Consider the following 15,267-nt stretch of genomic DNA (forward strand, 5'->3'; position numbering starts at 1 on the left):
GTTAAACCAAAAATTAAGGCTAGGGGTACTGGCTCCCCAATTTTTAGTAAATCTTGATCCTTCGTTGGAGGACTATTTTCGAGTTTTTTCTTAAACTGTACCCAAAAAATGTATAAGGGTTGATATTAGGATAATGATGCCTGTGGGGATGTCCCACACAAAATTTCGGAAAAGTTCAGTTTAGGACCTGCTCTCGAATCGTTCTGATTTTTGTTGTAACAACTTGTATTCGCTGTCCCCCATACGACGGTACAAGTTTCATCAGGGGCAAGTCCATACTTCCTGAGAAAATAGCCTGAAAGATGCAAACCGCTCCTATGACACCGTGTGTAGTGGTTGGAGCGTAAGATAACTCTCGAACGGATCTGCCGATTCGGTCCAAATTTTGGCCTTCGTAATATTTTGTCCAAACTTAGTTTCTATTCGAAGATAAGCCATATCTGTCCACTTCTTCAGGTACCTCCCCCACAAAAATTCAAAAATGTTCGGAAAAATTGTGCGCACAATAACTCTTGAAGGGAGTGACCGATGTAATCCATTCTTTGCACATCCTAGTGTATCTACCAGATATAGATCAGGTTCGAATATGGACTATATTTGTCTACTCCTTCTGGTACTTCCCACACAAAATTTCGGATAAGTTCACTTTAAGGCCTGCTCTCGAATGACTTTGATTTTTATTGAAGCGATTTGCATTCGCTACCTCCATTACGACGGTAAAAGTTTTTTCAGGGGCAAGTCCATATTTCTTGGGAAAACAGCCGGAAAGGCGTAAAAACCCCTATGTCACCATATGTGGCGGTCGGAGAGCACGATAACTCTCGAACTGTTCAATCGATTTGGTCTAACATTTGGTCCAATATTAAAAAATGTCACTAAAATGCTAAGACGATATCACTTAAATGAAGCAAACAATTTGGTCCAAACTTTGGATCTCCTAATATTTTGTCAAAATTTAGTTTAACTTCTAAAATGGACCATATCGGTCCTCCCTAAGGGTACCTCTCCTACAAAAGTGGTGAAAATGACACGCCAAAGCATTGGTGAAAATGACATGTCAAAGCTTTGGTGTAAATGACATGCTTTGGATCCAAAAATGAATAGCATCTTTTGGGATCCACGCTCATATAAAATTCATCGATGAAGATGCTAAAAAGATGACATGCCAGATCACTTTGACCCACGATTGAATGGCATCTTTGGCATCGAACATTTTGCTGGGTATTAATGGTTTGTTTTGACTAAAATGCATTGGACACCATGAAATAATCGATACCAGAAGAAGTGTGCCGATATAGACCATTTTCGAATTTGAAGTATGTTTGTAAGAACGATTACGATGTGCAACGATTGGACAAAATCAAGGACTCACTTAAGAGCTATAGTTCGAGGCGTAGTATGGTCTTACCCCCGATAAAAATTATATTTTTGTAATATGAGCTGCAAAGACAAACTACATTAAAAATTTCAAAACTATCCTAGACATATCCCTAAACTGCACAACTGCAAATAGTTTTGAAATTTTGGAGGTACCCTAGGGAGTAGACCGATGTAGACCATATCTACCGTTGACCAATATTTTTGAATTAAAATATATGAATGTGTATAAAGTTACAAGCAAAAAAGAGGGCAGAAAACCTTTGGAGTGGTTTTTTAAAGAAAACGGAGCATATTTGGAGGTCTTCTAAAGGCAACTGAAGACCTTTGGAGGTCCTCTGAAGCCTACAGCAGACCTATGGAGGCGAATAAATAAATAAAAAATAAATAAGACCTTTGAGGTTTTCTAAAGACAACAGAAAACCTCTGGAGGTCTTCTAAACACGCCAGAAAACCTCTGGAGGTCTTCTAGAGACAACAGGAAAACCTCTAGAGGTCTTATATGGATGATAGAAGACTTTGGAGGTCTTCTATAGACAACAAAAGACTTTTAAAGGTTTTTTCTGCCTAGGATTCCTTCATTTCATTGGATTACCTAGGTATTCACATGTATTGTAAAACAAATCAAAAATAGAGCACGGATACTTAGAACAGAGTACTGTACTCTATAATAGAGTACAGTTGGTAACCGTACTCATATACGAACATGATTTAAGTGTGAAAGAAATACTAAGATGCGCTAGGGTTGGACCAATATCAATCACTCATTTCGATAGTTATCGTGCACATCAGGCTCTTTAGTTTGTTATCTTGGATTTTTTAGACCTTTTGGACATTTTGTCAGGAAGCATGGACTTGCCCACGAAAAACACTATAACGGTACCTTCGGTAAATATTTCAAAGCAGTCCTCTAAATGCTCTTAAACTGCACATAAACAAAATAGTTAAACTTTTGTGTGGAAGATGTTTTCCTATATAGACCATCTTGGAACTTGATGTACGTTTAGAAGAAATTTTTACGATGTGCAAAGTTTTTGCCAAATCGATTACTCAATTCGTAATGTTTCGTGCTCATCAGTCATTTGAGTTGGTTTTTAAAGCCCTTGGGACATCATCCCAGAAAGTATGGAGGGAAGTTCCCTAAAGAGTGAACCGATATGGTCCATCTTCGAATTTTAACTTAGTTTGGACCAAAAATTACGAGATCCAAAATCGGTTGATCCGTTGGAGAGTTATCATGTAAAGACTGAGGGCATAAACATAACATTATCCAAAGAACTCTTGTCTTGTATATACATTTCGATTCATCTGATTGGAACCAACCTGATTAGAACCTACAAATACCGTTATATCTAACGTAGAGAATATATTGTAGCCGAAATTGTCAATAACTAACATGTTGCATATATGCGTTATAACGGTACTTTTTATTCGCTATAGGGAAACTATTGGGGTTATTCTGAACGAAAATACCCCGTGAATTTTCTCACTTTCTCCCTTACGTTGAAACGGCGGAAAGACAAAACCTCACGGGGAATTTTCGTTCAGAATAACCCCCTATGTATATTTTAGGGTTTTAATGGTTTACCAGAATAGACCTATGCTAAGAGAGATGGTCGTACAGGTCCACGTTTTGATATATGTATTTAACGATGGAAGGTATTAATTTTTTTTTTTTTTTGTTGGATGTGCAAATAAAAAATAGTGCAACAACAATAACATGTAATGCAAAGTGTCAAACAAATGTTTTCGAAAAGTAATGGAGGTTAAGGAATACCCCGTGTTTTTGCACAATATTTGAATCTCAATATATTTTATAATTTTTGTTCTTAATGAGGATTAACAACTAACAAGTTTTTACAATATTAGGTATAGAATAGCCCCATTGGGAGGATTACCTTATGGAGCAAGCGAGTACTAGGTCATAATAGATGTAAACAATGTCCTATAGGTCTCAAACCAGAAATATCTGCAAGAAAATAAGATGTTTTTTGAGTTGTTTAGTTCAAGAAGATGGACTGTCACCAATTACAATACATATCACATAAAAAATAGCTCGATCAACAAAATCTAACTAAATTTTGAAATATGCCTTACTTAAAACTTTATTTCATTAATGTTTATAATGATTCTATTTTAGAAATGTAACGAATGTGGAGAATAGCTTAGTTATAGTTTACACAAAGTTTTCCAGTAAATGTGCTATGTATTTTCCGCATTTCGAGTAACTTTTGGTCTAAGATTTTCCTATATGCCATGCATTGAAATTGAATTTATTCATTTTGTATAACATTATTATGGAACACAATAGTCTGTCTCTGTACTCAGTTTTTTTAACTTCCACTGTCAATGTCATGTTTGTGTCTATGTTGTGTTCAGAAGAAATTTGCATTAAATCAATATCAATCCGGAAATATGCATTACATACCTGCTGACCCTTTTTCAATATTAATCTAGAAAAGAAATAAAAACTATTGATTTCTCCCATAATCCATTACAAATAAAACAAAGTGAAAAACGAAAACAAATTATGTATTGGAATTGAATATGGTTTGTAAGTTAATTGCATGTTGTCACTGAGAGGGGTATTATTGTCTTGGCGAAAATTGCCCATCCATATTGGTGCAAATGAAAATCGATCTCAACACAAATCACGCACTCTAATTTCACAAATACAGTGACGGTGCACACCTGTCAGCCACTTGTCGGCTGAAAATACATAACTGTGTACATTAAGGTGGGTCAATTCGTGTTCCTAAAATTCTAAAAAGTGGAATTAACGAAGAAATGCTTTTTCAGAGAAATGTATTTATTAGATAATCCGACATTTCGAATTTTCCGACATTTCGAAATTTCCTCACAAAATATGACAATTATCATTCTGGAAGATTTCTGAAATGTCTTGATATGTCGTCTGCACCAGATTCGGTTTAAGAATGTGTATTCAATTTTTTATATCGATCTCATGGCGATCCGAGTTAGTGAGTTTTTTTATTATTAAATATATGTTAACCCACCCTATTATAAATACATACCGCGAATAGTGATTGACAGTACCTATCTGCTGTTATTGCAACTTTGCGCGATAGTTATGTACGTGATGACCCCACGTTTGGATTGAGTCTTCTTTGTGTGTTGTGCCATCTTTCTAGGTGTGGTGGCATGGACTTACGCCAAATTAAAAAAAAACATCGGCCACCACATTTTCATTCGTCTGTCATTTTATTGCCGCTTACAAGCTGAGCTATGTATTTGTAAATGATGTTTGATTTCATGGCACGCATTCGCCAACAGTGATGGGACTGCTTACTGCTCACTGTGGACAATAATTATGCGACGCACGTATTCATAAAAGTATGGAAAGTATTTGTGATTGGTATCTTGAAATCCAAATAAAATGAAAGTAAAACAAAGATGAAAAAATATTGCAATGTTTGGTACCACCAAAATATTTAACTATTTCTTCTACTTGGTTCAAATTTGGCAACAAATTTGTCATAGTAGTTGTATATGCCAGCTAACAAATGAGGAGGAAATTTAAATTTCGTTTTTATTTAATTTGATTACATATTAAATTTTGTACACAAATTATTGCACGACCGTATGTACATTTATAGGTAATTGTAGAAAAGGTTTTGGCTGTTAAAATTGATATTAAATCATACAAAAAGAAATTACGAATATTACACAATTATGGTTTATGGTTTTCATAACTTGTGTATGTGTAATAAATCGGCATCGGGGTCGTAAAGATGGACAAGACTTTATTTTCAAATAGGCTAATGTCTAAAGATCATATAAAAGAGAAATTATAAATCATAATAGATAAAGAGGGCATATACACTTTGATACGATCAATAATGTGCCTCATCAAAATAATGTTTCATGCATACTTTAAAATTCTAAAGTTCATTGTATCTGCAATTATAAAAATTATAAATTTTCCCACTGTTCTTAAAAAATACATACTTTTGCGGAACAGTGCAGCCTTATTTTTGTACACCAATTACTTAATTTTTGAGTAGCATACCAATCGCCAGCAAAAAAAAAAACGTTACATTCTTGCTAACCCATTTTAACTAGGGCATGTCGCTAGAAATATAGTTATTTTTAGGCCCCTTAAAGTCGACAAATAAGTTGTTAAATAAGTAATAACGACAAATATTAACGACTTGTAGTGGTCAAAAAATAAATACTTAGTTCAGTCGACAATACCTTGTTAAAATAATGGGTTAGTAAGGATATTTGTAAAGAGTTTTTGCTGGTATTGGGTACTTTCTATCAAACCTCTACATTTAAGTGGACTAACGTACATACATTTTATATTGTTTCCCATTAAGAACAAAGATTTAGATTTTTATATCTGTTCTAATATGTGTGTTAAATCTACAATTAAAAACTATTATAAATAAAATATTATTACCAATTCTGTAGGAAAATGTAGCTGGCACGGTATGTCCAAATGTGATCCGACATGTTCATAGCAATACATGAGAAGACCTATAATTTTAAATTTATTTCAAGATGTTGAAAGAATAAAATGAAAACGAAGTACGAGGTCCGATCAAAAAATAACTCTTATGATCTGATCAAAAAATAAAGTATTTATTTATTCATCAATAACTATCTTGTCCCCTTCAAAGTCCCCTTCCCATATAATACACTTATATCAGCGTTTTTTCCAATTTTCTGAAGCGCGCTTTTTGATATACACAATACCTTTTGTTTCTTTTATCTCCTAAATGCTTTCCTTTCATCGGTCCCTTCAGTTTTAGGAAGAGGTAAAAAAAACCGGCAGGGTCCAAGGCATGATGAGGCCTTTGTTTTTGGCCAGATACTCACGAATAGAGTACCTAGTTCCTTGTACTAGTTCCAAAACGTATGTATAACATCATGAAATGTAACGTGATCTGTAGACATCGGATTTTTGCATGTTTTTTATTTCTCATCCGATTGGACTCAAATTTTGGATCTAGACGTTTTAAGGGTCAATTTTTCGATATTTGGGGTCATATCAAAAACATGCAAAAAATATGCAAAAAATATGCAAAATATATGCAAAAAATATGCCAAAAAATATGCAAAAAATATGCAAAATATGCAAAAAATATGCAAAATATGCAAAAAATATGCAAAATATGCAAAAAATATGCAGAATATGCAAAAAATATGCAAAATATGCAAACAGATTTTGACCGAAAATCGTCATAAATGTCGTAAAATTGTCAATTAAAGTTGGAAAAACCATCAAAAAATACATAACAGTGTTCTAAACTAAGACTGTTGACCGTATAACATCGTTTTTTCAGCAGATTATTATGTTATTGAGACCATTTACCACAGTGTGGTGTAGGGTATAAAAATATGGTATTGTAATACAATTTTTTTATTATTAAACTATGCAAAAATATAAAATTTGATAGAATATCAAACGCTCTATGTAAAATTCAATACTTTCTTTTGTAATAATTTGTAGCGTTGGGCTGGTTATTGTTCAAAGGGAACAAATCGATGTCGGATTTTTTAAGGCGGCAACCGCATAAAGTTTTTAGTTGGGTCAGATTTTAAGACTGTCAAAGTTTGAGCATAATTGGAATATGTTAACATGTGCCACTGGGGCCCTGAGGTTATGAAAATCTCGATTTTTTTTGGCTATTTAGCGATTTCGGCGACCCATTTCTCTGGAATGGTTAAAACTTTTTGTCCATATTAAGCATTAAACTAAAGGCCATTTTGTTCTTAACATTTCGTTCTGAACAACAAACTACGTAAGTATTACAGAATTCGAGATAATAAAGCCAATGTCCCGAAAAACGTGACTAGGTACGCCTTTGTGCGAAAATGGAGACTATTAAAAAAACATTTTCTTCATTTTTATCCATTTTTGGAATGAAAACAAATGTCTTTGACATTTTGTTCTAAATTAAATTTATTCGAGAGTCACACATCATGTGGTTTTGGAGCTATCTGGGTACAGATGACAACTTGGTGATGAACTCGACTCCTTGCTATGTCGCTCACAATTTTCAAGTTATTTACCATTCTTTACCCCTCCGGGTAATTGATGTTCTGTGGTCAAGTTGCAGAATCTTTTTCAAGAAATTCGGAGTTAAAGTTTAATCTCTTGAACAACAATTAAGTCTCACTTGTAATTATGCCTGGTAAACCTTTTTCTAGGAATTTCGGCAGTTGATTTTTGTAAGTTTGGATCGATTATTTCTGGAGAAATTTCTATCTTTGCTTTGTTAAGATTTTTGTTGTCTTTTGGATCTTTACGGTGTTTTGCACTATCAGTTCAAAAAATGCCAGACCAATAAGTTCAGGACTAAGGTACCACATATGATTTATCATTTTGCTATTTCCTTTATCTGATATTTGTTTGTGAATGCCTTTCGTATTAAGTAAGTCTTCAATGCGGTTTAGGTCTTGTTTTGGACCTAAAAATATTTCTGAATATTGTTTTCACTATTTTTTGTATTAAACTCAATCTATTGTCTCTATTTCTTTTTAACCTAATGATAATGTATACCCAATATATCCTATATTATATCTATATAAACATTATCTTGTTCATTATACGTTTTGTAAAATCAATAACCCAAACTCTCACTTATAACACTCAGTTGTTGTCGTGTGGGATACCAAATAAATAAATAAAATACAAAAAATCATTCTGGGGGCGTCCAGTCTCGAACGATTTAAACGCAAGGTGCTTCTACGGCCTCTTGTTCTTGGGAAGTGGGCTGGGCAGTAGTTTTAAAAGACTCTCGCCTACTTCGAACTTGGATTTGTCGATCGCAGACTATTCTTATAGAAATCGCTTGAATATGTTTGGTTGATGTCCGGATGTGCTTCCAAACTTGCAGTCAAAAATCCCTCTCAACAATTTTCTAACAAGTTTGTACGGTGGTACAGAAGCTCTCTAATATCTGCTCGAGCTCGTGGACCCCATTTTTCTAGGCATTTGTACACTGTTAGTTCTTTTTTCTCCCATGAGCTACTGTCACTTTCAGGAACGCATAGGAGTTGTTCTTTACCCACATGTGATACCAGAACAGCAACCCGTTTTTTCTTCTTCTCTGTTTTGAGAATATCTGCTAATAGTTTTCAATGCCCTCGTTCCTTGAAGCTGTTGCGTTTATTTTTCACGGTTTATTCTCCGCTGTTCACGGATAAAGCTTCTAGAGATCTTATCGGATCCTCTCCGATAGCTTCTATTGTAGCCATAATGATACTAGTAACATTCCTATACACCTTACAAAGGTTCAGCACCAATGACAATTGCATAATTACGATTTTCTTGAAGCCACGCTTGATTGTTTTCATAAAAACAAGAGCTAGACCTCATTGAAAATCTATTGAAATACGAAAACATAGACAAACAAGTATCAGAAAAAGGAAATAACAAAATAATAAATCACCTGTGGATCTCAGTCCTGAACTTGTTGGCTTGGCATTGTTTGATCCAACGGTGCAAAACGCCGTAAAGAGCCAAAAGGCAACAAAAATCTTAACAAAGCAAAGATTCAAATTTCTTCAGAAATATTCGATCCAAACTTCCAAAAGAGCAACTGCCGAAAATCCTAGAAAAAGATCTGGCATAATTCTTGTTGTTCAAGAGATTAAACATTAACTCCGAATTTCCAGGAGACGCAAAGTATGGTAAACAACTTGAAAGTTGCGAACTACATAGCAGAGCGTTCTTCAAGTAGTCAGCTGTACCCAGATAGCTCCAAAACCACATGATGTCTGACTCTCGAATAAATTTAATTTAGAACAAAATGTCAAAGACATTTGTTTTCATTCCAAAAATTGATAAAAATGAAGAAAATGTTTTTTTAATAGTCTCCATTTTCGCACAAAGGCGTACCTAGTCACGTTTTTCGGGACATTGGCTTTATTATCTCGAATTCTGTAATACTTACGTAGTTTGTTGTTCGGCAAGAAATGTTAAGAACAGAATGGCCTTTAATTTAATGCTTAATATGGAAAAAAAGCTTTAACCATTCCAGAGAAATGGGTCGCCGAAATCGCTAAATAGCCAAAAAAATTCGAGATTTTCATAACGTCAGGGCCCCAGTGGCACATGTTAACATATTCCAATTGTGCTCAAACTTTGACAGTCTTAAAATCTGACCCAACTAAAAACTTTATGCGGTTGCCGCCTTAAAAAATCCGACATCGATTTGTTCCCTTTGAACAATAACCAGCCCAACGCTACAAATTATTACAAAGAAAGTATTGAATTTTACATAGAGCGTTTGATATTCTATCAAATTTTATATTTTTGCATAGTTTAATAACAAAAAAAATTTTATTACAATACCATATTTTTATACCCTACACCACACTGTGGTAAATGGTCTCAATAACATAATAATCTGCTGAAAAAACGATGTTATACGGTCAACAGTCTTAGTTTAGAACACTGTTATGTATTTTTTGATGGTTTTTCCAACTTTAATTGACAATTTTACGACATTTATGACGATTTTCGGTCAAAATCTGTTTGCATATTTTGCATATTTTTTTGCATATTTTGCATATTTTTTGCATATTTTGTGCATATGCAAAATATGCAAATATGCAAAATAAATACGAAATATGACCCTGCCATCGAATTTAGTTTTCTTTGAAACGAATTTTGGTCCAATCAGAATCTTCGTATCTTTAATATTAAAAAATATGCAAATATGCAAAATCCGATGTCTAGTGATCTGTTAAGTATGCGCAGTTTGTTCAAAGAGAAAATGTGGGCCATTGGAACTGCGAAGTGAACTAGATCGTTCCATATAGTTCCTTTGGCACAACTCTACACAACTCTACTCACGAACAAACATTGATGTGTGAGCTGGTGCATTATAATGGTGCGCATAACATTCCTTATTGACCATACGACCTTGTGACAAGAATTCATGATGCATTACGCCATTGCAGTCGAAAAACTGTGAGCACAACCTTCACATTTGACCGAACTTGACGTGCTTTTTCAGTATTGGCTCTTCTGGACGTTTCCTTTAGGATGATTGGGTTTTGGGGTAATCTGGATCGTCTTTGACGATGTTCAACAGCTCCTGCTCCAAATTTAGCCATTTTAGTAAGAAATCGAAGAGCACGACTAACCTTTTTATTTGTCAAAAACAAACTGATAATCCAAAACGGCCGATATTACCAACATACATATCGTCACCATAAATGCCGGAAGACGTAACCGACATGGAAATGGAAATTAGTTTTTTGATGGAATCTGATATATTAAGCTAAAATACATGCTCTGGCAAAATTTCAAGCTTCTACGTTTAAAAATAACGATCCTATTCAAGAAATGCCAATAGACGTAACAGCATACTGTAATTTTCATAGAACACAAAAGGCGTAACCCACATTATTTCAAAACTAAACAGCAGTACAAACAATGTATTCTTTGATATTTGCAGCAATTATAATGCCAGAGGGAGGGCTTATTGAAATAATGTATAATTTCCACGGGGCGGATTCGGTTAACCGGTTATTTGACCCGAAAGTCCAGGTTCAAAACCGGGTTAGACCCAGTTCTACTGAACCGATTACTACAAAATGGGTAAGGTATGAAAGCTTATGGAAATACCTATCACGTGGTGTAGTTACTTTAACAGTTTTGTTTTTTACTCGGCTTATTTCTCCATATGTGTAATTTGACTCTTAGGTTATCATATCACAAGAATGGTAGCTTTTTTCAAAAATCACAAAGACCATTCTTTTAGTTAATTTTTAAGGCATAACTTTGACTTTAGACGGTTTTTACTGGTCTTACAGAAAAAATCCATAATTGAAATAATAGAAGATGATGACAGAAGACCTATGCCCTGATTTAAATAAACATCTAAAACGCACGTATGGAAAACAATATGTTAACCAGACAAAAGGAAGTGGTTATTCGGAAGGCAATGCTCGTCCCGATATTGTTCATTTTTCCAAGAGAAAGAACGAACGGAAATGTTCAAAATTTGAAACTTTGATACGAAAACGTGTAAGTGGTCAAAATTCACGTCGTTCTAGTACAAAGATGTATTCTTTAAATACGGATACGATTAGGCTGTACATTTGCAAAAGATGGTCTGGTCAACTAACCCATGGTTTAATAGAGATCAACTGATTGTAATAATCGAATAGGTCCAGACAAAAACGCAAATTTTCTGTATTGGTTTGGATTATACAAAAAGACAGGAAATCCTACAGTCACTGCGAGCATTGGCTTTTGATCATAGCAGTATAATCTTTTTTAAACTTGATATCAAAGACGAGTAGCAGATTCTACCATAGAGAAGTCCGACAAATTTTGAGGCAGTGAATCCTCCTCAGATGTACACACAAAGGCTAAAAGTTTCAAGAAAGTAATTTCAACACCTGCAAGACTTAAAACGCTTAATTCCAAGTGATTGTCATTAATTTTATGACAACATTCCTTATGACAATTAAAAGTTACATTTAAACTGTTACAGATCACTTAATTTATATGAACTATATTCTGTCAATAAATTGACTTAAATACAACAATAAATATAATATTCCAGATTTAATATCGTCTAATACAATTGAAATTATATGTAATTATAGTGATGGTTGGAATAAACAGTTCACCTAATTGTGGTCCATTGAAATATCAACGTCAAAACTGGGAATTGAACCCAACACCGTCAGATGGCTAGTTTAAAGTTCGCTTAACCGCGTAGGCCAATAAACCAGTCCTAATTTGTTTATAATTTTTCATTTATACTAGTTTCTTCAAATGTATACTCAATAAATTGTAGGTTAGGTCTTTTAGTATTTCAGAAAAAAACAATACCAAAACACGTAACCCACACAGCTTCTAACATTCTGGAAAAAAATGTAATTTTTTCAAAAAATATATTTCTTCTCTGTCTTAAACCACGATACTAAAATTTTTCGATATTTTATAACACCGTTTTCATTTTATAACGTTTTTTGCTTCTCCTGTAAAGTTTTATTTTTGTGGGTTACGTCTTCCGGCATTTATGGTGACGATATGTAACAGACATGTGTACCAATATAACAGAAAACAGAGATATACCCTCAGCCTGTATGTGTTGAAACAATTTTTTCCCAAAAAAGGTATGTATTTAGGAGTTTTTAAACATTTTGAGATTTTGAACCGACAAAAATGTTCATTAGGATTAGAGATCAAATGCGGTGGAGATACTAAAAGGAATGGATTTACATTGGTCATAAAGTGGATCTCCAGCCACTACATACGAGTATTGTGCCTTAGGGTGTTTTTACACCCTTCGGGATGTTTGCCCAAGAAGTATGGACTTGCCCCTGAAAAAACGTTTACCATCGTAATTGAGGCAGCGAATGCAAGTTGCTTCTACAAAAATCAAAGTGATTGGATAGCAGGTCTTAAAGTGAACTTATCCGAAATTTTGTTTGGGAGGTACCGGATGGAGTGGACAAATATAGTTCACGGAAAATTCCTCTTGGGGAAGCAAGGCCTTGGTGAGTATATTAAGAATCCCGAAGGACAGATCTGCCGTGAGTCGAACTTCCGCGTTATGGTGTGATGAAGTTTTTGCTAGAGACCCTGTAAACCGTCAGGAATTAGCGTTATATCTATGTTCACTGTTGCTCTAGCTTATTTTTGAGATGACATGTCTTCAGTCGAATCGGATGAGGATTATTTTCGTAGAGCACTTCGACCTTCTAACTCGCTTCCTTCAATGCCCTTTTCATCCTTTATTTTAAGAGCCGCTATAAAAGTACCACAAGATGACGTTTTTCAGCTCCGAAATGTTCTGCAAAAATGTCGCTCAGAAAATTTTAGGTACGGCTCTCATTGACAACTAATCGATTTTGTCCCGTTTTTATAGTCATTTTTGATATTTACCCCTGTTTGCTCATGTTATATTGCAAGCTTCGTCTCTGTCATAAACTCAAACTTTGCTTCAAATGCCGCGTCGATCAGACCATCATTGCGACCTACGGAGCCTATTACAAAATCTGATAAAAATTTTGTTGTTGGTCCATTACACTCCCTAAATATCTCAGGATCACCGCCAATAACTATAGGTCTATTTTCTGGTCTGAACGGACAAACAAAAATAAATAAGGTCTGGTAAAAATTTATTTTGGAATAATATAAGGTGGGAATATGATCATCATCAATATTATACTGATGAGACTTTAAAGGGGGGGAGACACAAAAATATTTTAAAATAAAATATGTAAATTTATAAAATCAACTCTTACCTTGTTTTACCACTTTAAATTTTGAATTCGACTAAAATTTAATGATATTAAATTATTTGATGTACATTTTGATTGATCGGCGAAATTTTCTAGATTTGTGGTGTTTTTAGCATAACTTATTAAATTTTCATTAATATATGTATTTCGGCTCGTTTGTTCTTGCCCGATATAGGGATTTTTAATTCGGCTCTAACAATTGTACAGCATATTTCGTGTGTTATTCTTATTAACTAAATAATCCAAACATTTCTTAATGCACATTCTTTATTTTTCTAAATGATTTTTACAGATATTATTCCGTTCTGGCGTTCTTAGTGAACTGGAAGCAAAACGTGACGAATTACTATCGGATCGCATAATACAGCTGCAGGCCTATTGTCGTGGTTATCTTGCACGCAGAGCAATGGCCCAAAGAAGAGTTCAGGTGAGTGTTGAGATTTAGTAGTCCGTTTATTGATGTACATATGTACCGAGCTAATCATTTGTCGAAATCTCTGCACAAATTACCCAGCAAAAAAAGTCATTACCAAGTAATGACTTTATTCAATAAATTTTGGCAATAGTAACTACTTACAAATTGACAGTAAAAGTCATTATTTTTTACATGGGGATGTCAAAGGAAGGAAGTACTTTCTTAAATATGTTTTTTAATTACATATTTAATCACTTACCGGTAGTCGAAAAAAGCTAAAAAGCATATTTTCTATTTTTAGAACAATTGAGGTGAATTATATTCAAATTCACCACTCCACATTTTTTGTTTTTTCTTTTCTTTCGCTCTCTCCTGGTTTTGAACACACGAACTTCTGATTTGTAGCCAATCACACTACACACTAGGCCACTCATACGAACAGTAAGAGTTGTTTAAACACATCCATGTACATCAACATTTCTTCGTAATTTTGTGAATAAAAAACACCCATGCCGACGGTGAGCTTTGAACACACAACACTAGGATTTGTAGTCGGACAAACTAGCTCTGTGCCACCGTACCAGAGATCATCAATGAGTTACTTGTCCCCGTAAGCCAATTGTGCACGCACAAGTTTTTTGGGCATTTTGCTTTTTTAATGCGTGTGTTTTCTTGCACTCTGTATTTTTTCCACCACCACCAAAAATACTTGCGACGCATCAAGACCGTTGCTTGTGCGTAATAAGTAAAACAAGTATTCATCATATTTTGCACTGTTACAAAACTCGCAATCGTAGATAGTTTGCCAAGTGACTTATCAAGTGGAAGCACACACCAACAACATTACAAAAAATAAACATTTCTAATTTTATTTTTTGTTGTTTCGTTTGTGTGTGATTTTCTTTATTTGCTTGGAATGTTATGCGTGCTTTCGAATGCTCTTCTAACCTTTGAAAATCAGTGTTAGAAAATTATTTTTGCTCTCACTCTCTCGGAGAACATAAGACAAACGGTTGAATTACAAGGGTTGAAAACAACACTTGATGTGCGATGAGCAAGAAAGTAAAACAGAAAATGTAATTGCGTATTTAAAACTACTTGGCAAAGCATACGCAAGTGTCAAAAAATATCCATTTTTAAATAACTTATTTTTTGAGTGGCTAGCCACACTCGTACATATTTTGAGAATGGCAAGCAACACTTGCATTTATTTTTTAGAGTAGCAAGCCGCA

The 15,267-nt window shown here is 34.4% G+C and overlaps 1 protein-coding gene across 7 annotated transcripts in view; it reads left to right on the forward strand.

Annotated features, from left to right (window-relative positions):
- Nucleotides 1-15,267, forward strand: part of Mhcl (Myosin heavy chain-like) — a 120,166-nt gene that overhangs the window by 82,006 nt on the left and 22,893 nt on the right. For all 7 annotated transcript variants that reach the window (XM_073959001.1, XM_073959049.1, XM_073959010.1 and 4 more), the window contains one exon: nt 13,913-14,047. In XM_073959001.1, the coding sequence (XP_073815102.1) occupies nt 13,913-14,047 (135 nt within the window). The remainder of the gene's footprint in view (nt 1-13,912; nt 14,048-15,267) is intronic.

Source organism: Musca autumnalis, unplaced genomic scaffold (assembly GCF_047663935.1).
Source record: "Musca autumnalis isolate F117 unplaced genomic scaffold, ASM4766393v1 scaffold_1, whole genome shotgun sequence".
Lineage (NCBI taxonomy): Eukaryota > Metazoa > Arthropoda > Insecta > Diptera > Muscidae > Musca > Musca autumnalis.